The sequence below is a fragment of the Vombatus ursinus genome, unplaced genomic scaffold, assembly GCF_900497805.2.
Source record: "Vombatus ursinus unplaced genomic scaffold, bare-nosed wombat genome assembly UNPS02012179.1, whole genome shotgun sequence".
In the NCBI taxonomy this organism is placed as follows: domain Eukaryota; kingdom Metazoa; phylum Chordata; class Mammalia; order Diprotodontia; family Vombatidae; genus Vombatus; species Vombatus ursinus.
In genome coordinates this window covers 1,480,458-1,505,320 of record NW_020951957.1, presented here as the reverse complement: position 1 = coordinate 1,505,320, position 24,863 = coordinate 1,480,458, and the positions used below count along the sequence as shown (strand labels likewise).

The window sequence follows — 24,863 nt, the reverse complement described above, 5'->3', positions numbered from 1 at the left end:
GAGAGGAGGGAGTTCTATGTTCTCATATACAAATTACTCATTATAATGACCCCAGTCCCTGAAAAAGATTTTCCATAAAGACTCTGAATAATTAAAACCACTATCTATAGGAACTCTCTTTGCATACTAGGTTATTTTGGTGGTAGGGGAATCCACAAATAAACATAATATTGTACACATAGAAGCCATTGGTCAAGTGTTTAGCTACATAAGATGGGCCTCTGTCCATTTGGATTTTCTACTTCTAGAACCAGTCAGGAAAGTAGAATACACAATGAGGTTACTTTATTCTAAAAATAACAGATGTCTTAGGCAGAATTCAAATAGATCTCATTTATTTTGGGGGGTGAAAGGATAGAGAGATAAACAGCGCACAGAATTGTCTGTACTCTAAGCTGGCATGTTAGCTTTAATAAATGTTTTAAAACAAAAGTAAAATATATATATTGGTACTTACCGCTCAGGATTTTCTACTTCTTCAGTAACAAAGTTGAGATAAAACCTATCAGAGAAGAATTCAATGAGTAGGAAAGAACAACAACTAATGATATTTATATAGCAATTTAAAGTCTACAAAGTAAACATAAACTCCTCTAGTAGAACTTAATCTCCTTGAGGGCAAGGACTATTTCATTTTTCTCTTTGTATTTGTCTCGGTATCCCAGCACCTCATACAGCCCCTAGTGGAGAGAAGTTGCTTAATAAATGCTGGTAGAGGTGGGGCAGCTAGGTGGTACAGTGGATAGAGCACTGGCCCTGAAGTCAGGAGGACCTGAGTTCAAATCTCGCCTCAGACCAAACACTTGACACTTACTAGCTGTGTGACCCTGGGCAAGTCACTTAACCCCAATTGCCTAAAAAGGAAAAAAAATAAATAAATGCTGGTGGAATGAAATTTATTTGAATTGGATTAAATTGAAGACAAAGCATTATCATTTAAGCCTCACTAAAAAACAGTGCCATGGTTACTATGCGGATTAAGACTTACTTCGAAAATGTATTTAAAGTCACCTTTTCTGTACATACTATTTTGCTCATTGCAATTCATTGCAACCAAGGGCTTGACAAGATGAAATAACCATTAACTGGGTGAATGAATGTGGCTACAAACTCTGAGTATCTGAGATGAAAATGTCTTGAATTTCTGCTTGTGAGGTTCAATGTACTTAAAGCCTTCCATTAACCTAGGACAAAAATCGTCAAACTTGTCTCGCTCCATCTCAGTTAAATGTCGGACTTGATTTTGCAACAAGCAAGCAGTGTTCAAGACTCAAGGGCTGAATATTTGGCAAGCTCTGCTTGGAGAAATGACTTTGATGGAAGGACATTGAATTGGTGAGTCAAAAGTGACAATGAGTCCATTTAAAAAGTTAGTGCCCAAAGTCGCATGTGTTCATTTCAATGACTAAAACGCAAGTTTCAGAAACTGTAGCTCTGGCCAGATAAGGAAAGCAAGGTGTGATGAATACTTCTACATGGGATATGTACTCTGAAGGACGTGATACAATGGTTATGGTCCAGAGCGGAAAAAGTAGGGGAAAGGAGAAGCAATATTTCTAGATTTCACATGGTTTAAAAGTAGCCAGGTCCTATTGCACTTTTGTTCTTTTTTGAAAATGACTTTCTTGAGGAATATGAAGAACTCAGAAAAAAATGGGAAGACTAGCATGAAATACTATAAAACCATCTATGAATTTCAATGCTCTAATAACTATCTGGTCCCCCAATTCCCTGGCTCAGTTTTTTTTTGTTTTTGTTTTTTTAATAAACCTTTCCTTAAGCTAGTTTATCATCATCATCATCATCATCATCTTTCAACTAAAGCTTCTAAATTCTAGCCCCATTTCTAATTTATTCCAAAACTTGAAGAATGGATTATTCCAAGTGATATGTCTTTGCTCAATCCTCTAATTTATCATCCAGTTCCTTATTTCATACAACTTTACTTTCTGATTTCATAAAGCAAGGACTTCCTCTCTGATCTGGTTTGTACATGTCTTTCTTTCTCAATTACTGAAGGCCACACAGAGGCATGGGCTAGTCTGCCTCAATTCTGCCAGTGCAGTATTATATCCTATGTATCAACAAGTTAGGGGAATCCAGATGGACACAGAGAAACATTGGGCTGAAACTAAGCCAAAATCTGAAAAGAATTTACACTTGAGTTCAAAGTTCAAGTTTTACACTTGAGTTCAAAAGATCAACTTTGCAAGTATAAGATAGGATTAGCTTGACCAGATATATTTGCTTGAAAAATATGTGGAGGTTTTAGTGGACAGCAAGTTCAATGAGTTAATTATGGATTATTGTAGCCAAGAAAACTACTGTAGTCTTAGGCTTCATTGACAGTCAAGGTGTCTAGGATTAGGAAGGCTGACTAAGGATCAAAGGATCATAGATATAGAGCTGGAATGGGCCTTGGTTACCATCTAATTCAAACCTATCCTTTTTGAGATGCACCAATTTGGAGGCATTTCCACTCAAATGTTCATATGGGCTATTTGTAACTGAGCTATGGTAGAACCTGAGCTCATATTGGTCTGGGCAGCCATAATCAGACACACTGTATACTGACCCCGTCAACATGATGTCATTTTGGTCCTCTTTGAGTATGGAAGAACAACAATCAACCATCCTTTTACAGAACAGGTTACTGAGGCCCAGGGAGGTTGAGACCAACTCACACAGGTAGTAACTGGCAGTAAGGGACACTTATTCCTAAAGCCCAAGGGAAAATATTTAAGGTTCTATCTAAAAAGTATCTTCCAAGAGCCTTCACTAGAAATTAGTACCTCTGCACCTAGAAGAAAGGAGGAAAAAGACTAGTAGGAAAATTCTTTAAAAGGTTGAGAATTCTAATAATGACACCAATCTAAGACTTTGGAGTCTCAGAGCTCAGTATAATATCCAACCCAGGCAAGATCAGAGTGGGGCTGATTCTTAGAGGCAGCTAGGTGGCCCAATGGAAAGAGTGCTAGGTATGGAGTGAGGAACACCTGAGTTCAAATACTGCCCGATATTTACTAGCTCTGTGAACCTGGGTGAATATCTTAACTTCTCTGTACCTCAGTTGCCTGAGATGCAAAAAGAAGGGATTAGACTAATGTCCTAAATGAAATGTAGATAAACCTCTTTGCAAACCTTAAAGTTCTCTAGTAACGTCTGCTATTGTTGTGCTTGTTACTACTTTGCCAAAATATTCATAAATCCACACAGTCTGATCTATATCTTCAATATTCAGGTAGAGACTACCATTTTGAACATTTCCATTCTTGTATAAACTACCCTCACCAAGTAAACTCCACTTCCCATGAATCTGGAGTAATTATGACCTGGATTCAAATCCCAACTCTTGCTCCTAAATTACTTGTATGAATTTGATAAAGAATCTGGGTCTCAGTTTTGTCATCTATAAAATAGGGGGATTGGATAAGATAGCTTTCCTACCAGTTCTACACCTACAGAACTATGACTTCAGATGTACCCTATCCAAGAAGTAAAAAGAAAAAAAAATGAGGAATTTCTGTTTAATCATCATGGAAGTCAAACATTCAGACACTCTTGAGGCATTGCGCAAGAATGTAAAGCCTGAAAGTTAGAGCAATGAGACAGGATTTCTTAGAACGTTGCAGGTGACATGAGAATGTGTCAAGAAAGGAGATTGCTTCAAGGTTAATGCGCACACTTGAATAGCAATGAAAAAAACACCCTCAGAATATACAAGCAAACATATCACACTAATGCCCTGGCAGCTTGACAGTATTCTTCCAATATACTGTAGTACTTCTATTAGGAGACCTTCTCAATGCAAACCCTGATTAAGCAAGGAAAGCTTTCTTTCAGTGCCTTTTGCCTAGGGAGGATTAAAAATTTTAGCAACTAGCTATGAATTCCAAAAGGCATTCCTAGGGCCACTGGAGTCAGCTATTAAAGTGAGAAGGAAACTTAAGGATTCTCCTACTCTAGCCCTTGCATTTTGCAAAGTGGGAAATTGAGACACAAAGAAAGGAAGTAACTAACCCAGAGTCTTACAGTGAGCTAGCATCACTACCATTCCCATCATTAACCCTGATACAGAAAAGAGCTGGGTTTCAAAACCAGATCTCCTGACCACAAGATTCATGGTTTGTTTGTTTTTTTCCCCTATGCCTAATTTCAGCTAGATGGCCTGTGTTCTGCCCTCCTCTCAGTTCTCAGCCCCTACCCCCCACACACAAACATGCACATCACCCCTCCCCACCACCACAAAATCTCCCTATCCCAAATACTCCACATCAGTGAGTGATTATGTACTGTATTTCTTTATTTTATTCCTAGAACATATGATTTTCATATTTCCATGAGATCTGTGTTATACTTTCCATTTATTTGTCCAGTCAGCTCCTGAGAGGACAGTGTGGTACCCCCTCAGGAAAGGGTGGAAAGAGGCGCTAGATTTGGAGTCAGGGGACCTGGATTCAAATTTCACTTCTACTACTCCCTGTAGGACCTTGGATAAGTCACAATCTCTCTTGGCGTCAGTTTCTGCACTGATAAAATGAAGAGATTAGCCTGGATGCACTTTAGGTCCTTTCCAGCTATCCACAATCCTACCTACGAAAAGTACTCCACAAATTTTGACACATTATAAAAATGGCAGTTATTATTACTACCTACACACCTGTTATATCTCCGTCCACCCGCAGCAGAATGCAAGTTTCTTGGGGGCAAAGACTCTTTCATCTTTTTCTTATATCCTCAGTGCCTAGTACCGTGCCTTGTCCATTGAAGGAACTAATTGTTTGTTGAATTGAAGTTAACTGAATCTTATTCAAATGGATGTAACCAAAAACCATTAAAAAAAGTGTGTGTATGTACATACACATATATACATTTCGATGATTTTGGAATGCATTATGCATATTTTTCTCAGGACATATAGCTTGTGGATAATTATTGGCTAATCATACTGCATAACTCTTCAAGTTAACAATGGCAAGAGTAGTGAGCACCCTGTCACTAGAAGTGTTCAAGCAAACACTGGTGATTGTTGATTAAAAGATATTCCTGCTAGGCGGGAGGTGAGATTGTCTCACCTCTAAGGTCCTATGAAACAAACAAACAAAAAAGTCTCAATGTCAAATATTAAAAATTAATTTGGACACATCAAATGCCAATGGAGACAGGCAGCTCAGTAGGAAGTTTGGGGCAAGGGGAAACCAAACAGTGTAAAATTTTTTGCCATGGTCAAAGTCCATCCAGCTCACTTGGGAATTGACCATAACGGCTTTTATGTTTACAGTCATTTATGTAATCTGTTGGGCTCACCTGGTATAGTCCTAGAAATACACACGATCATTTGTCCTATTTAGTCCTATTGCAGGAAAATAGATAGGGGGCAGGAAGAAAGGGATTTTATCTGGGATACTTGTTATTCAGCTCTGCTAATAAAGTAATAAATACAAAGTCCCATGTCATCAGCCACATGTTATCCTCATGGACAGTGCTTAAAAGGCAACATTTCTATGATAAATAAAGCCTCTAATCAGTTTTTGTACATATTTCTATTTCCAGATATTTAAGAAATTTAAGAAACTTGTTCAGGTACTTTGAAATAGAATTGGTCTGTCCTAAAAGACTGAGCTTATTATCTTGGTTTCCAGTCCCTGTCTTTGAATGTCATCTTACCTCTTGGGAGTCTCTGACTGATTTCTTAATCTGAAATATTTCCCTTTCTCATGGGAACATGAAGAGAATTAATCAGTATAAACGACTCTTGAGAAGTTCAGATAAAAGATATTTTTGATAAGCAAGGTATTAATATCTATTAAGAATAGTCGCAGGCAGCATACTAGACTTCAAGTCAGGAAAGTCTGAGATCAAACCCTATCTCTGATACTTGCTACCTGAGTCACCCCAAGCCACTACTCAGAACCTTCCTGAGCCTCAGAGAGCTTGGTAAGACTCTATGTGATCTGCATCCCACCAACAAAATCAGAGGTTGTTGGCATTGCTGGAGGAACTGTTTGCTCCTCTCTGCCCCGTCTTGTCTCAACATTTAAAGACAGGGCTTTAATGCACACTAAGGTGTTCCCATTATTTCTGGCTGTCACTGCTGTTGCTCCTTTTCTCCAAGTCTTCATACCATTGTTCCCATTGACCCTATCCCTGAAGGGTCCACCTTCCCATCTTCTCCTGTAGAATTCTTTTCTAACTCAAATGTCACCTTCTTCAAGAAATTTCTTCCTAAAGTTAGGTCTTCCTACTATAGTACTTTGTTCTAATTTTCTAATCCACTTAGCATGTAATATTGTATATTACACTTCTACTAGAAAATAAGCTCTTTAAAGACAGGAATGATGACTTCTTTAAATGTTTTATTCTCCCCCCTCGCACAGTGCTCTGCAAAGAATGGGTACTTAATAAATATTTGCACTTGATCTAATGCATTCCCAGTCTTAGAAAAGTGGCATTTACTCAAAACTAAACCACATTGTTGTTTAATCTCAGGTATATCGTTTGGGTACGAGGGTAGAGAGGGGTCACAGTCTGAGGGAAGCGGTATCCCTGGCTCCCACTCTGCACTACTTCATTCCAAATAAAGAACAACATACAGGAACAACTAGGCATCACAACAGATAGAGCAAAGATAGGGCCCTGCAGTCAGGAGGACCTGAGTTCAAATCCAGCCTCAGACACTCCTTAGCTGTATGACACTGGGTAAGCCACTTAACCCCAATTGCCTTCAAAAAAATAAAATAAATAAATAAAATCTTTAGGAACAAATACACACACTGAATCAAGCTACAAAACAGAGAAATCAGCTTACCAGCCCGCATATGCATACATTCCATAATAAAAAGCCAATGGTAATCTTACAATACTGGCATCATTTCCTGAAAAGGCATCTCTAAAGTGCTGGGTTTGACCTAGAAAACCAAATGAAAATAAATAACTGTATGGATTATTAAATAACAACAACAACAAAAACTTTTTGGAGAGGTAGTTTGGCATAATAGGCAAAGAGAAGGCCAGCCTTGGAGGAGTCAGGAAGCTTTGCCCTCAAGTCTTGACCTTAGGTCTATGAGCCATGAACAAGTTGACTTAACCTCCCAGGGATTCAGGCAGCTGTCAAGGACTATAAATTATAGTTAGACTATAGAATGATAGAATATAGAATAAGTTATAGTTTGAATATAGTTAGATTCTTAGAGTTAGAGGGAGTTTCCAAACAACACCAGAGTTCTCGAAACTAATGAAGATCATAGGCCCAGAACAACGCTAACACTGAAAATATTACTCAGTGAAGTGAGCAAAATCAGGAGAACATTGTACACAGTAACAGCAACACTGTGTGATGACTAACTTTGATAGACTCAGTTCTTCTCAGCAACGCAATGATTTAAGACAATTCTAAAAGACTCATGATGGAAAATGCTATCCGCATCCAGAGAAAGAACTATGGAGACTGAGTGCAGATCAAATCATATTGTTTTCTCTCTTTGTTTTGTTTTTGTTTTTCTTTCTCATGGTTTTTCCCTTTTTGTTCTGATTCTTCTTTCACAACATGACTAATGTGGAAATAGGTTGAATATGATTGTATGTGTATAGCCTATTCAGATTGCTTGCTGTCTTGGGGAGGGGGAAGGGAGAAAAACATGGAATTCAAAATCTTATAAAAGTGAATGCTGAAAACTATCTTTATCTGTAATTGGAAAAAATAAAATACCATTAAGTGGGGAAAAAAGAAAAGAAAATATTGCTCAATTATGAGTCAAGCATAAACATTTCATGTTTTTTAAGAACGTTAAAAAAAAGTAGTATTTCTAAGCAGTAGTTCTCAAAGCACCTGGGTTAAGTATTTCACCCTACTTGAGTATATTGAATGAAGTAACAGTGCAGTGGAAGGAGCTTTGAAGGTAAATCCTAAGACTTGGGTATGAGTTTCACTTCTATGACCTACTACCGGTTTTGCATTGCAAAATACAATATTTAATCTCTCTGGGCCTCATTTTCCTCATCTGTAAAATTAAGGAGACTATAATGGATGAATTCTGGAATCCCTTCCATCTCTACGTCTATGCTCCTATGATACTTGTTGACACTATAAATTAACCTGGCAAAAACATACCCCAGAGGCAGTTAGGTATCAGTAGATAGAGCACCAGCCCTGAAGTCAGGAGGACCTGAGTTCAAATCCGGCCTCAGACGAAACACTTGACACTTACTAGCTATGTGACTCTTGGCAAGTCACTTAACCCCAATTGCCTAAAAACAAAACAAAACAACAACAAAAAAAAAAAAACATACCCCAACCCCATCACCCCATGCTAGGACAAGATTGCCAAATTGGAATTGACCACAAGGTTTCATAAACACACAAGACCCAGAAACACTCCTGAGTACAGCCAGAACCAGATTAAAATGTAACTGGGAAATATTTAACAAAATAAATAAAAATACAATAGAACATAATGTAAACATGTAGCTTTCTAAGTCAATGAGTCCTACAGTGATCTTCTAGGTTTGGTTTTTGTCTAGTGGCCTGTTTCTATTTTAAGTTGACCCACTGATCTAATACAATGACCTTATTTTGCAGATGAGGTAACTGAGGTCTACAGAAATTCAATGACTTGTCCAAGGTAATACAGATAGCAAAAGTCAGAGGCAGGATTTGAACCTAGGTCTTATGACACCTGGTGATCTCAGATGAATGGAGAAAAGCTAGTAGCAGATAGTCAATATTTTCCCCCCAATGGCAAAATTCTTGCACATATTATATTTTATTATTAAGTTTGAAAGTGAAAAAAGTATCACTAATTACCTTCTCCCCCCCACCCCTGGAAATTCTTTTTTAAACATATTATAGATTTATTTTTAAATGTGTGCCACCTCCCTCTCTTCCCTTTCCCTTCTGTCTTCTCCCTCAGAGTAGAATTTAAGTTCCTTGAAGTGAGGGACTGTTGAAAGGGGATAATAATAGCACCTAGCTCCTAGGGTAGTTGTTAGGATCAGATGAGATTGTGCTCATGAAAGTGCTTAGCACAGTGCCTGGCATAGAGTAAGCACTAAATAAATGTTAGCCATAATCATTATTACCATTAACTTGTGTTTATTTTGAATCTCCAGTGTCTTACATGTGGTAGAAATTTAATAAAGGTTTGTTGAATGAATTTTTTAATTGAACAAAGTTAACCAAGATACCCACCTCTGTGTGTATATAAATCTATAAAATTTCTTGTGAGCATTTTAAGCACTTCAGTCCAACTCTGGCCTACCTCTCCTGGCTTATTGGTTATTGTCCCCTTGCATATACTCAATAATCTGGCCAAACTTGTTACTCACACACAATTCTTCAGCCGTGTCTGTGCATCGGCACAGTTTGTCCCTCATGTTTGGAATAGACTCCTGCTTTTCCTCTACCCTGTAGAATCTCTAGCTTCCTTCAAATCTCTGCTCAATGGATAATTCCTCCATGACACCCTTTCTGATCCCTCAAGCTGCTAGTGGCTCTCTCTATATGACCCCTCAAAAAAACAAAAATAAAAATTAAAAAAAAAACTTGGCCGTATATTTATTTAGGTATAAATATTTATCTTTATATATTTGTTTTTACTTATGTCTGCATGCATGTTGTTTCCTAGGTATAATACAAATTCCTTGAAGGCAAGAACTGTCTCATTTCTGTCTTTGCACTGCCTCCAGACATGGCCTCCTCAATGCCTATTACAGTACATGAAACATAGTAGAGATTTAACAAATACTTGTTGAATTGAATTGTATTAATTAGGATCTTATGTTAGCAGGATCCTATAATAGGGCAGGCCCTTGCATTTAGTAAAACTAAACAGGAAATGGCTCAAACCATGCTTCACATGACCATCTAGGCATCTGCCATGAAACCAGAGTATATCCAATTCAGACAACTTGTCATGCCACCACATGTGTGTCCCACAACACATTCCCCACCCCCTTTTCACTTCTTGCAGACCCAGAAGTGGCAAACAAATTGGTGCTACCATTCCTACTGCAAAAGTTTTGATAGAAAATAAGAGGGGACAAAGTAGTTGCTGGTTGGCTGGGAAATGGCTAAACAAAGTGCTACATGTGAATATAATGGGATATTTTTGCATCAGAGAAATGACAGTTATGTGGAATTCAGAGAAATGTGGGGAAAATGTGAACTGATGAAGAGCAAATTTAGCAGAACCAGGAAGATGATATATATGATGCCAACAAAAGATATTCAAAGAAAGAAGAGAAAACAAAATGGTCTATTTTTAAAAGGAGGAGGCCTTTTAAAATAAATAAATAAAATGAGATGTACAATATATATTTAAAGGGGGGGAGGGGTCCAGATGAACTCATTTCAAAAGATCCTTCTAGGTCTAAAATTCTATGATGCCTTAGAAAAGTTTCATTCAAAACGTTTTCCACTGGGACAATCTGGTATGGCTTCATTTTCAATGCAGGGTCCATGCTTCATCCTCTTGTTATAGAACACAGCTATAAATACCATCTCACCCCCAAAGTAGTAACACCTCAAATCAATTAGGTGGTGGTATAGAGCTTAAGTTTCACAAGCAGAAGCTCATTAAGAGATTCTGCTAGTGCTAGCTCAAATTTGGTGGGAGAAGACAAAAGCAGATAAGTCATCAAAAAGCATTTACTTTCCAGTGCCTACCTTTAATTAGTTGCATAACTCCAAGGACTATAATTATTAGAATGGCTATAAGCTTGCAAAGGGTTAAAAATATCTGAATCCTGGAAGTCCAGTTGACACTCACGCTATTCAGCGCCATGATTGTGGCTGCAAGGAAAGAGAATGAAAAGTTACTGAAGGTAATTGGGTTTTGGGGGGATTTTTTTATGTTTTTATTAATTTATTTTTAGTTTTCAACAATCACTTCTATGTGCTTTTGAGTTTTAATTTTTTCTCCCCCTGACTTCCTCCCTCCCTCCCCAAGATAGCATGCAATCTGATATAGGCTTTACATTTACATTCCTATTAAACATATTTTCACATTAGTGATGTTGTAAGGAAGAATTAGAACCAATAGGAGGAACCACAAGAAAGAGAAAACAAAACAAAACAGAAGAAAAAAAAAGAACAAATAGTATTCTTTGTCTGCATTCAAACTCCATAGTTCTTTATCTAGATGTGGATAGCACTTTCCATCATGAAACTTTTGGAGATGTTTTAGATCCTTGCATTGCTGAAAAGAGCTAAGTTTATCAAAGTTAGTCATCCCACAAGTGGCTGTTATTGTGTACAATATTCACCTGGTTCTGCTCACTTCACTTAGCACCAGTCCATACAAGTCTTTCCAGGTTTTTCTGAAGTCTGCCTGTTCATCATTTCTTATAGCACAATAGTATTCCATTACATTCATATACCACAACTTGTTCAGCCATTCCCCAATTGATGGGCATCCCCTCAATTTCCAATTCTTTGCCACCACAGAAAGAGCTGCTATAAATATTTTTGTTCACGTGGGTCCTTTTCCCATTTTTATGATCTCTTTGGGATACAGCCCTAGAAGTGCTATTACTGGGTCAAAGTCTATTGCACATTTTTATAACCCTTTGAGCATAGTTCCAAATTGCTCTCCCAAATGGTTGGATCACTTCATAACTCTACCAACAATGCATTAGTGTTCCAATTTTCCCACATCTTCTCCAACATTTATCATTTTCTTGTTTTGTCATCTTGGCCAATCTGATAGGTGTGATGTGGTACCTCAGAGTTGTTTTGAGTTGCATTTCTCTAATCAATAGTGATTTGAAGCATTTTTTTCATATGACTAAAGATGGTTTTAATTTCCTGAGGGTAATTGTCATCAGAATGGGAATATGTATCTTCTAGCTTCTGTGTTGTCTGTGTGTGTGTGTGTAAAGAATGTTTTCAAAACATTCATTCAGTTACATAAAAGACCCACTTTCTTGATGCACTAAGCCCTCATCAACAAAGAAAATTTTATAATTGAGCATTTCAAAAGTCTTTGAAATTAAACTCTTAGCTCCTGCCTTGAACATCAAAATGTCTTTGACTTAGAAGACTCCAAGTTCCATTAGGCTTCAGCATTTACTACCTATGTGACTTTGGGCAAATCTCTTAATCTGCCTTGCCTCCATTTCCTTCCTGATAAAATGGAAATAAACATCATATTTATATAACTTATTTATATTTATATAACTCACAGGATGGTTGTGAAGCAATATGTAAATTATTATTATTGTTATTAGTTCTTCCTACTGCCCTGGCTGAACTGAAAATGAGTATTTGGGAAAGAGAAGGGAGACTATGTAGAGTAAGATAATAGGTTTAGAGGGGAAATGAGAACTGACCTTAGGCAAAATAATCTGAATTCAATTCAAGCATTCTGGACATATACTGACTGTGATCTTCCTAAAGCTCCTCTGACCGAATCCACCCCCTATTCAGTTAAGTGGTCCTCACCTCCAGGATCAAATATAAAATCCTCTGCTTGGCATTCAAAGCCTTTCACAAACATCCCCTCCTCCTACCTTTCCAATCATTTTACATCATGCGCTCTCAAATATCCTCTGAATTTCAGTGCTCAGACCAGACATTCCACCTGCCAGCTCCAGACATTTCCACTGGCTATCCTCATGCCTGCGATTCATTCCCTCTTATCTCCTGGCTTTCCTGGCTTCCAAGTTTCAACTAAAATCTTATCTTCTGCAAAAAGTCTTTCTTGATCCCTCTTAATACCAGTCCCTGTCCTCTGTTGATTATTTCTAATTAACCCCCTATATGCTCTCATAATGTATGTACCCCCATATATATTGTTTGTAGACTATTATTTTCATGCTGTCTCCACCATCAGGCTGTCAAGGACTGTTTTCCTGGTACTTGGCACAGTGCCTGACGCATAGTTGGCCCGGCCTTGGCCTCCTGGTCACTTAATAAATGCTTATTGACTGACTGACTATATGACCATAGGCCCAAAGTAACTTCCTAAAACCAATTGCTGATATGAAGACGTGGAAGAGGTTTTTATACCAGGAGTTCCCCCATACTAAGGAAATAGAACCTTAGATTTAAAACTGAAAGGGATTTGCCAACTAGTTCATCTGTCTCATTTTACAGAGAGAGGTTAATTAACTTGCCAATGCCACAAAAGTAGTCATCAGCAGAGCTGAAATCAGTAGCCTGGCCTGGGCCAAGAGCGGGCCTGGGAGGGAGAAAGAGAGAGAGAAATTTGTGCTTGGAAAGAACCTTAAAGGTAACTTATCCAATTCCCTTATTTTATAGATGAAGAAAGGTATTCATATAGCACCAAATGACCCATCTCCTTAGGCCATATTTTTGCTTTACTCTCTAGGCCCTGGAACATCAAAGATTATCCTTCCTCTTCCCTCCCAGGGCTAAGGTACTGTATATTGATGATGGGAATGATCTGGCATACCCCATGAAACTTGTGTTTGCAAGGGTCATCCCACCAACCCTGTGTGGACTTAAACCTTAGTGGGGCCCCCTTGCTAAAGTAAATTAACATCCACAGGATTCTAATTGGTCCCCCCATGAGCTTTGACCTACTACCACTAAGAAGGTAAACTACCTCAAAGATAACTGGCTACTGTAAACAGTAAACGGAAAAGGCAAAAATAATTTCCACTCTCACTCTATCTTCTTTTCTGGAGCTCGGACTATTTTTCCTTGGATTTCCCATGAGCTATAGTGTTTATTATGGCTTCTGCTCACAAATAGCAACAAGCCCATAGACCAGCCTATATAGCTCTAACACTGAATCTCAAAGCCCTAAAAATCTCAAAACCTCTTTTACTCGATGTTCCTTCTCCTGAGCACAAATAAACCAAACCACAATCATGAAGACTGAACTTTCGGAACCCAGGGACCATCTCAGGAGTTTGGGAGCTATAAGATTCCTTCGATGGTCCTGACCAACAGAAGTTTTCTATAACCATTTCAATAGTTCTCAGAGTGAAACATTTCAAAGAGCTGTCAGATGTGATAAATGTGATTTTTAAAAAGGTTGTTCTTTTGTAATATCTGCATTGCAAATGGAGAAAATAGAGTATGACATCTCAAACTGGACATCCCAAAGATATCTCAAACTTAAGTTCTAAATCAAAATTGATCATCTTTCCCCCTGAACCTTCCCTTCTTCACAACTTCAGTGTTTCTAAAGTACCACCATCCTGCCAATGTCCTGCCAGTTTGTAACACTGGCATTATTCTCAACCCCTTATTCTTCCTCACCCCACATAATATCTAATACATTGCCAAATCTTTCCATTTCTCCCTCCATTGTCTCTCCCATTTGACCCCTTCTTGCCATTAACACAGCTACCATCTGAGTCCAGGACCTCCATCACCTCTTGCCCAATTACTGCAACAGACTCCTAATTGGTCTCCCTGCCTCAAATCTCTCATCACTCTAGTATATCCTACCTACTGCTGACAAAGTAATTTTCCTAAAGGATTGATCTAATCATATGATTCTTCCACTTGACCAATTCCAGTTTCATCCTATTACCTATAGGATAAAACAAATTCCTCTTTAGCTTTTAAAGCCTGACACAACCTAGTTCCAACCTTTTTTTTTAAGCCTCAATGGACATCACGCCTCCTCCTGAACTCTGTGATCCAGCCAAACTGACCTTCTCTGGGTTGCTCACATGACACTCCCTCTCTGCCTTCAAAAAGCAGCTTAGGCAGCATCTTCAGCACGAAGTTTTTCCTGATCTCCTCTTCTCAAATGCTAGCACCCCCTCCCAATTTACACCTCCTTGTACTTAACTACTTGTACTTATCTGCCAGATTGCTTTTCCATGCTTAGGTGGACACTGAACCATAGTCCATCATCATTCTCCTGGGAAGAGAGAACCTCATTCTAGTGAGAATTAAGCCTGGTTTCCAGAGTAAAACTGGCAGACCTTGGCCAAGCTTGATCAGGTTCCTCCATTGGTAGTGGTGCCCTACACTAAACCGCAGAATGCCTGTTTAGGAACACAGGTACCGTGTGGCCTTCTCATCTGTAGTTACCAAAGATGTATGAAGCCATCCCAAGTTCCCTTCCTGAAAGTGGATTTTCTTCCCCCAGTCCAAGTGGAACTGGAATCACAGTGGGGAACTATATAAAGTACCACTTATGCCACGTATGCACTTGGAATAAGTGCTGGGTAGTCTTCATTTTTTTAATGATTTTTTTTCTCCCATATCTAAACAACCACCCAAAATGTTTCCTAGTCCTTCGCTGAAGGTAGAATTTTTTTTTGTAATGAATAGGGTGCACAGAGTGCAGAGGGTGAAAGAAGACCCGAGTTTGAATCCTACCTCAGACACTTGATCCAGGACCAAATCACCTAACCTTTCAACCCCAATTTTCTCATCTGTAAAGGGGGCATAACAAGAGCCCCTTCCTCACAGGATTATTGTGAGGATCAAAAGAGATAACATATATAAAGTACTTGGCAAACCTTAAAGCACTATACAAATTACTACTGTTTCAGATAAAACTTATGAACTTAAAATCAGGTTCAAATCTTGACTTGGGTTATATGATAATCAAATGAGACGACGTACGTAAAGTACTCTGTAATGTAATGTAATGTAAACGTGTCCATCTTTGTTTGGTTCTTATATTTGAGTTAACTACAATGAAGGCTTATCCCTCAGAGTTTCCACTGGTACAAGAAGTTTATTCAGAGGCTGCTATTTGCTTGGGGAGACTTTATGACGTTACCATTTATTTTTATGAGAGGACTATTGGGTAGAAGATGAAGTCTGGGAAGAAGAAAAGCGATAAGGCAGCCTTGTTTTTTCAGAAAATCTAAGTCATGACTTTGAGAAGGGAGGGGAAAAAAAAAGACTTGGGTCTTCTTAAATAGAAGGCAAGTATATATTGCTGACTGAAAGAGGAAAAAATGTTACTTCAGGATGTTTGGGATTGGCTTTAGTTTTTTGGTTGGTTTGTTTTTCTTTTTTTGTTTTTGTTTTTTTAAGCTTTCTAGTAAAAAATAATACGCAGGATTCCACAATTTTATAAATTGGTCCTTTTTTCTTTCTTCCTGGAAAATGAATAAGGAAGGATTCTCAAGGTAAAAGCTGGTTCATTTCAAGATTATTCAAAATACAGGTTTATCTAGACTTTCTCTTTCTCTCTGGGTAATAGCCATACATAACTTCAGTTTAAATATGCCCATCTGAAATTTGTAGCTCACAACTTAACAGGCAAGGCAAGTAGCACACAGGTTCAATGGAGTATCTCCAGAGGATTTAACTCCTATTTGTCTTTGTAGTCAGATTGCGTCCCAGGAATGATACAGCCATAGATGCTGAATTAGAGCAACAGAGATTTATCTGAGTCATAGAGACCATGTCTTCCTGCCTTTTTCTCTAGCTGCACATGTGGTGAAAGCCAATGTAGACATGGATCTGATTTAATGAGTCTAAACTAAGGTCATGGATGATATAAAAGTTCACAGACTTTGTTATAATTGCTGATTTTATTTGGGATGGCTACTATGTTTTAATTGAGGGCAGTTTTAGAGGCAACTACCTTTGCTGAAAATTCAGGCTGAATCAGTTTTTATTTACTTACATGGTATTCAATTGCTTTCTTACTTAAAGTGAGAAAGATTGAAATTAGGTAATGACTAATATGGGGAAATGATGAGGAAGAATGTATAAAATACAAGTCATTTCTGAGGATGCTGTTGAATTCAGTGGCTATCCATGACTAGGATTTGGATGGGGAAAAAGAAAAATGTTCTTTCGAGGGCAACTAGATGGCACAGTGGATAGAGCACCAGCCCTGGATTCACGAAGACCTGAGTTCAAATCTAGTCTCAACACTTGACACTAGCTAGGTGACCCTGGGCAAGTCACTTCACCCCATTGCCTTGGAAAAAAAAAAAAAGATCTTTCTATGCTGTGACCAAGTCTATTTTCTAGTTTATGGTGTCACGTGTCTGCTTAAAACTTTGCTTAAGCTTTTTGTTTTTCATGATGACCTTCCAAAATATAAACTAAAAAAAACGAAAAAAAAAATCACCAGATTTTTGGTTGCTCTGGTCTTGCTTTGGATGCCTGCAACGTCCACCCTTCTTGGCAGCACCAACTGGATTCATATCCAGTCTTTTATCACTTCCCCATTCCTACCAGTTTACAACAACTTTTCCTTCACCTTGGACCCTATGCTATTTTGTTTTGTTCCTCTCTCACATATGTATTATATGTATTATAGTTATCTGTGCATGTATCTTAGCTCTCTATTAGACTGCAAGTTACGAGAGCAGGAATTGGGCTTTATTAAACTTTGTATTTTTCTAGGACCATATCTTGGTCAAACTAGGCCCTTAATAGATTTTTTTTTCTTCATTGGAATTTAAATCTAAGTAGCTTATGAGCAACCACAGGAAAATAGTTAATAAACACAGATGTAGCTTCTATAGAAAAGACAAGCCAACCACACCTCTGCAAATTTTCATTTTGATTTTGGCTTTTATACAACATTGACTCCATGTACTACTTGCCATTCTCCTAAAGGATATGGTAGCCTTAGTGGGATAATTTTCTATTTCCATACCAATCAATGGTTTATTAAATAGTGAGTTTCCAACACAACTTAGTTAACATAAAAAAAGGGCAGATATAACCAGAATGCAGTAGAAAGAAAATACTTCTATTATTATTCTTAGTCCTAATCCTGAGTTACTGCCAAATAGGTGTAAGTGCAGAGAAAGGAAAGGAAGGAAATAAACTATATATAATGTCTACTATGTGTAGGCTGCTAAGTGCTTTTTTACAAATATCATCTTATTTGATCCTTCCAACAACCCTGGAATGTAGTGATATTATAACTTTACAGATGAGGAAACTGAAACAATCAGAGGTTAAGCGACTTGCCCAGGGTCACACAGCTAGTAAGTATCTGAGGCCAGATTTGAACTCAGGTCTTCCAGATTTCAGGCCCAGCACTATATTCACAATGCTTTCGACTGTTTCCTGAAAGGTAACCAGTATGTTGTGGTTGCCAGAAAGCATGGCTTTCATTTCATCTTTGATGGACATGGGGATATTTAGTTTAAGAAAAAGAAGTCTTTGCCAATACAATTCAAATATTTAAAGGGCTGTCATTTGGAAAGGAGATTAGACTTGTCTGGTCCCAGAAGGAAGAAATAGAAGGGTAAGTTAACATTGTAATGTAAGATTTCACTTGGACCTAAAGCAAAGTTTTGTTCCAATGAGAGCTCCCACAAAGGGAAAGGGCAGCCTAAAGAAACAGTGGAATTCCCCACCATTAGAGGGCTGCAATCAGGTTAGGTGAGCAGGAATATTGTATGAAGGATTCCTGCTCAGCTGCAGATACGTCAGGCTACATGACATCCCTTTCAACACTAAGAGTCTTTGATGCCAAGAGCTCTAATAATAATATTTGCATAGACATCAACCCTAGAGTGGTTTTTCTTGTTTTTATTTGCCTATCTATTACTTAATGTCACTGAGGAAGGTCACATTATACTTTAAAAAGACCCAGTTTAAATAGTCCAATTAAAAAAAAATAGTGTATGTTACGTGATTCTAAATTTTAAATTGCCTCTTTCACATATTTCCTAATGGACACACTGATGTATGAGATTAGATTAGAAGTCACTGGTTTTTTCTAGGGCTGTATCCTAAAGAGATCATAAAAATGGGAAAAGGACCCACATGCACAAAAATATTTATAGCAGCTCTTTCTGTGGTGGCAAAGAATTGGAAATTGAGAGGGTGCCCATCAATTGGGGAATGGCTGAACAAGTTGTGGTGTATGAAATTAATGGAATACTATTGTGCTGTAAGAAATGATGAGTAAGTGGACTTCAGAAAAACCTGGAAACACTTGTGTGGACTAATGCTGAATGAAGAGAGCAAAACCAGAACATTGTACACAGTAACAGCCACTACTAACTTTGATAGACTTAGCTCTTCTCAGCAATGCAAGGATCTAAGAAAACTCCAAAAGTCTCATGATGGAAAATGCTATCCATATCCAGAGAAAGAACTATGGAGTTTGAATGCAGATGGAAGCATAGTATTTATTCTTTTCTTTTTTTCTTCTGTTTTGTTTTGTTTCTTCTTTCTTGTGGTTCCTCCTATTGGTTCTAATTCTTCCTTACAACATGACTAATGTGAAAATATGTTTAATAGGAATGTATATGTAGAGCCTATATCAGATGGCATGCTGTCTTGGGGACGGAGGGGAGAAGGGAGATGGAGAAAATTTAAAACTCAAAAGCTTATGGAAGTGGATGTTGAAAACTAAAAATAAATTAATAAAAAAATAGAAACAAAAATATTTGTAAAGTTAAAAAAAAAGATTATCCCTGGTAGATAGCCGTACTGATAGATATTTATGACTACATTCAATACAACTTAGGCATACTAGCTCCCAGAGCCTGGCACAGTGCTTTGTTCATGGTAGATACTAAATTAAAGCAAGTGGTTTTCCCAAGTTTAAGCCAAGGAAGGGGGCAAGGGAAGGGGGGAAAAAATCATCCATAGCATACTAAGCCAGAACCCCAGAATGCATACCTACACATCAAAACAAACCATTTCTAGAATCAGCTTTGAAAGGGGCCTTATCTATGTTCCCAATCCAGGTTAATTTGTCTTCTCAGCCTCACCCCCAACAAGATACTGCTCAGAGGTGATTCTTTTCTGTGAAATAAGCAGGTTTTAAGAGAAGCAGAAACCTTTAATCTTGGCTGAGTTCTGCTTGGAAAGTAATGGCATTTTCTAAAACACAAAAGCTGTCAAGACTGGGTGCCCCTCTTTCATTTTTGGAAGCTAGCATTATAAAGGCCAGACCTCTATTCCTCTGCTCTCTTTCCATGAGTATTCTAGAAACTCCCCAAAGACTTTAATTCTCAAGGGCTCACCAGGAAAAATTTTTTTCTCTATTTTCCAAAACTTTACCAACATTCTGCCCCCAGCAGGCATGAAATCATCCTCACTACCTTTGAAGACTGAGTGATCTTCCAACTAAATCCTGCTGTCAAAGGTATTTACCCTCAGTAACCATGATTCCTTTCATTCATCTCTTCCAGACTTCGGGATAAATCTTCCTCTTACATATGTGTTGGCTTTTCCCTTCAGACCACAGCTTTAAAAGAACTATTGTTTTGTTTTCCAATTCGGTTAAAATTTCCCTTCCGTTCTCAAGTTTGTAGAAGGAACACTAGAATTTGTGAACTTGTATTTTAAGTCAACACAAATAATGTCTTTATCCATCCAACTTTGTAAAAAAACAAAACAAAACAAAAATCTCTAGCTTTATCCAAGTTCACGCTCCATATAAAGTTTTTTATCTACCTCCCTCATGAGAATATCATTGTTTCAGAGCAACTCCACCTTCCTAAACTAATACCTCACTGCTTAATTTATCTGTGAAATTCTGATGTTGCCCAGTGTGTCCAACTCAACTTTACTTTGGTTTCTGATTTTTAACAAGTAGGACCTGCTTGAAGAGGTCATTGGGATAGGTGGGAAAGAAACCACTTAGATTTGCCAAAATAGTAAATCAATTTTCCAGATCTCCAGCTCCAGTAGCAACACCACAAATATTTCTGGACCAGTGGTACTCATCTAGATAGAGCCTAGTTTAAGCTTCCTGTTCTAGCTCTTAATCAGCAGTGGTCATTGCTCAAAACTCTGTCTTCCAACTCTAAGGCCCTTCCACTGGCTCTCTAGACTAGAATGCTCTCCTCTTCGCCTAGCCTCAGATTCCCTGGCCTCCTTGGAACTTCAGTGTGAATCTTACCTTCTAAGATGGTCCCAGGTCCCCCTACTGCTAGTATCTCCCCTGTAAGATTGTCTTCTACCCACTCTATATCTACATGTAAATACTTGTTTGCATGTTTGTCTCCTGCTTTAGAATGAGACAGTATTTTTGCTTTTCTTTGTATCCCCAGAACATGGCACAGTCCTTGGCATATAATAAGTGCTTAATAAATACTTGTTAACCTGACTTCACTGACTCAACAGTGCTGTAAGCTAGCAGATCTCCATGTAGGGTATTCCATCTCTACTTGTATGGAGAAACACCAGCCCTGTCTGAAAAGGTCCTTCTCCAGTTCATAGACTCCCTTAGAGCTCTGGTGCCACTTTCCTACCTGGGGCATTTCCTGACTCCATTCCCAATTGTTAGTTCTTATCCTGGTGTCCATGAACTTGTTTTGTTCTTTAAAATATTTTGATAACTGCATTTCAATATAATTGCTTTCCTTTGTAATCATATATATTTTATCTTATGCATTTAAAAACATTATTCCAAGAAACGGTCCAAGAAACGGTTTGGTTTCACCAAACAGTCAAGGGATCTATGGCACAATAAAAAAGTTAAGAAGCTCTACTCTAATGTCTACAGGAATACTATGTTCTCTTCCATCCAGCTCACCAAAAACTGTGTGCAACTTCCTGTTTCGGTCTTTGAACATAAGGCCCTGGAGGATTTAGCAAGGCAGTCAATGGCAGTAGCTACACCCCCCCAAGCACAGGATGATGACTGAGCAGTGGACTGAGCCGTGCTCATCCCTCCAAAGCAGATGTCCATACCAACTCTGAACCCAGAACATCTGTTTTTCCACAACCACGCACAGGCACTGCGTTGAAGAACACACTCCGTAAACCACAAAGTGCAGTTCTCACAACTACGAAACTCCACGAAGAAGCCACCAAAGAAAGCCTGTTCCATAGGCCTGTCTGCTCAGGGTACTTTCCGAGTATGTTTCATATATGGAAAAATATGGGGATTTTAAAACACCACCACATCGCTACAGTAATAAATGGGGAACTTGAAAAGAGTGATGACTGAAACAAAGCATACAGATTTAGTAAGTTGTCACAAACATTTTCCGGGTTGGGTTAGGGTTGTGGGGGAGAGTGGATTTTTTTTTTTTTACTGTTTTGTCTTCTTCCCCTAAAAATACTGAAACTGTTTTATTTTGGTTTTCTTGTTTGATTATTTTCTCCAATCAATCTATAAGTATTTATTAAACATATATTATATACATATGTATGTGTGTGTGTATGTGTGTGTGTGTGTGTGTATATACACACACTGTATTAAGCACTGTGGGATACAAGAGCAAAGAATCAAACAATTCCCAGTCTGAAGGAGTTTACACTCTGATGGGAAAGACAAAAAATATATCGATAAGTATGTATAAAATTAATATAAAGGAATAAATACAAAGTAAATATTATTAGGTAGTTGCGGGGCAGTTAGGTGACACAGTGGATAGAGAGTCAGGCCTACAGTCAGAAAGACTCATCTTCCTGAGTTCAAATCTGCCCTTAGACACTTACTAGATGGGTGACCCTGGGTAAGTCACTTAACCCTGTTTGCCTCAGTTTTCTGAGCTGGAGAAGAAAACTCCAGTATCTTTGCCAAGAAAACTCCCAACAATGGGGTCAGGAAGAGTTAGACATGACTCAAAAATGACTGAACAGGGGTAGCTAGGTGGCACAGTGGATAGAGCACCGGCCCTGGAGTCAGGAGGACCTGAGTTCAAATATGGCCTCAGACCCATAACACTTACTAGCTGTGTTACCCTGGGCAAGTCACTTAAACCCACTGCTTAGCAAAAAAAAAAAAAAAAAAAAAGACAAAAAAAAGGACTGAACAACAAGAATTTGAGGGCAGGAGATTGCTGGCAGTTGTAAGGAATAAATAAAGGCTTTATGTAAATCAGGAGTTCTTAACCTGGTCCACAGACCCCTAAAAAGTCCACAAATAGACTTTGGGGGTTGAGAGTCTCATCATCATCATCATCATCATCATTATTATTATCATTATTATAGCTATATTTAATTATAAATTATTTCCTTTGTGATCCTAAATATTTTTGTTACATGTATTTTAAAATATTATCCTTAGCAGGAGCCCCTAGGCTTCACCAGACTGCCAAAGGGGTCCATGACACCAAAAAAGGTTAAGGATCCATGAAGCAGAAAACAGTACTTGAGCTGCATGTTGAAGGAAGAGACGCTTCTTTAAGGAAGAGGATTTTATAAGTCAGTGGTAAGGAAGTTCATTACTGACATGGAGTATAGACAGATCAAGGCACAGAGGAAAGAAAAAATCAAGCAGAAGAACATCGAAGAAATGCACCCCTGCTTTCATGGAGCTGAAACCTGAATTCTCGATTTATTCTCAGACTCTCTGGACAGCAGTGCAGACCACAATCCGACCACACCTGCCCAACCTTATCCACATACTCCCATAAGTTCTCCTCAAGTTCTCCCCCAACAGTCCTGGTGGCCTTTTCTGTTTTCACATTGCAAGAATAGCAATGGCACGTGAAGCTATCCATCAATTATCTGATTATCCCCTCACCTAGAATTCTGACAGTGAAATAAAGCATCCTCACAGGAACTTACCATAATATTTCTCCCAAGCACCCAATAATCTTCTTGGTCTCAAACGAGAACTTTTTCTCTTTATCATCTCTCAGAATGATGAATTACATAAAAAGGAGGCTGACATATTGGACAATGTGGAAGACTTGAAGCCCTTGTCACGGTCCTCAGCACTTGGTAGGTGCATAATGCTTTGTCCCTTCCTTTCTCTTTCCCTTCAAGAATCTCTCCACCACTCCTGTGCTTTTGTTCAAAATAATTCTATTCCTGGAATACTAATCACCTCTACCCCTCTGAATCTCAACTCCTTTCAAGAGAGTTCAAATGTCTCTTTCTTTATAAGACCTTTCCTGACTTATTCAATTAGTAGTACACTCACCCTACCACCCCTGCAAATCCTTTGTTTATCTATTATATTTACTTTTCTCTATACATGTTGTCTTTCTTCCCCTCCCCCCACACACCCCTGCCCATCCTAGGAAATAAAATTTCCTTGAGGACAGGAGCTGTTTTCATTTACTCTGGTATATCCACTGACTGGTGCAGTGCCTAGCACATAGTAGGCACATCACAAATGTGTAGTGAATTGAATCATATGATCAAGGGTGAAAAATGACCATAAACCTACCTGCTGAATCTCCACTATTTTTTTCTTTTCTTTTTTTTTTTGGTGAGGCAAACAGGGTTAAGTGACTTGCCTAGGGTCACACAGTTAGTAAGTGTCAAGTGTCTGAGGTTGTATTTGAACTCAGGTCCTCCCAACTCCAAGGCCAGAGCTCTATCTACTGTGTCACCTAGCTGCCCCTGAATCTCCACTATTAACAAATGAAATCTCTATATCTTCATCTGGAAGCTCCCAGATGTTCCCTTCAACAAGACAATCACCTCCCTGTTTTCAAATGTGGGTTTATTTTTTTCTTTGTCATTCTCCAAATTTGAAAAAAAAAACCGTCCACTATTTTGTTGTTTGTTGTGTGTTGTTCGTGTGTTGTGCCTGACTTTTTGTGACCCTATTTGAGGTTTTCTTGGCAAAGATACTGGAGTGGTTTGCTATTTCCTTCTCTAGCTCTTTTTACACATAAGGAAACGGAGGCAAACAGGGTCAAATGACTTGCCCAGGGTCACACAGCTAGTAAGTATCTGAGGCCAGATTTGAACTTAGGAAGATGAGTCAGTCTTCTTGACTCTAGGCCTGGTAATCTATCTACTGTGCCACCAAGCTGCCCATTATCCACCATATTTTCTACCAAATGCAATAGTGGAGACTAAGTAACTATCAACAAATCTCACCAATGCCTGGCATTTCATGGGATTATCCATTCAGAGCTAGAAGGGACCTTAGAGGATATGGAGTCCAACCCTCTCATTTTACACACTAGGAAACTGGGGTACAAAGAGGTTCAGTGACTTATCCAAGGTCAATAAGTGTTGTGTCTGAGGTCAAATTTGAACCTAGTGCCCTCTGCATTACTCCACACTGATTCCAATT

At 38.5% G+C, this 24,863-nt stretch overlaps 1 protein-coding gene across 1 annotated transcript in view; it reads right to left on the bottom strand.

Moving 5' to 3' along the window:
* Positions 1 to 24,863, bottom strand: part of SLC7A11 (solute carrier family 7 member 11) — a 106,815-nt gene that overhangs the window by 67,781 nt on the left and 14,171 nt on the right. The window contains exons 4-6 of the mRNA XM_027857562.1: positions 10,664 to 10,789; positions 6,809 to 6,908; positions 458 to 502 (exon numbers count right to left, since the gene is read on the bottom strand). Of these exons, the coding sequence (XP_027713363.1) occupies positions 458 to 502; positions 6,809 to 6,908; positions 10,664 to 10,789 (271 nt within the window). The remainder of the gene's footprint in view (positions 1 to 457; positions 503 to 6,808; positions 6,909 to 10,663; positions 10,790 to 24,863) is intronic.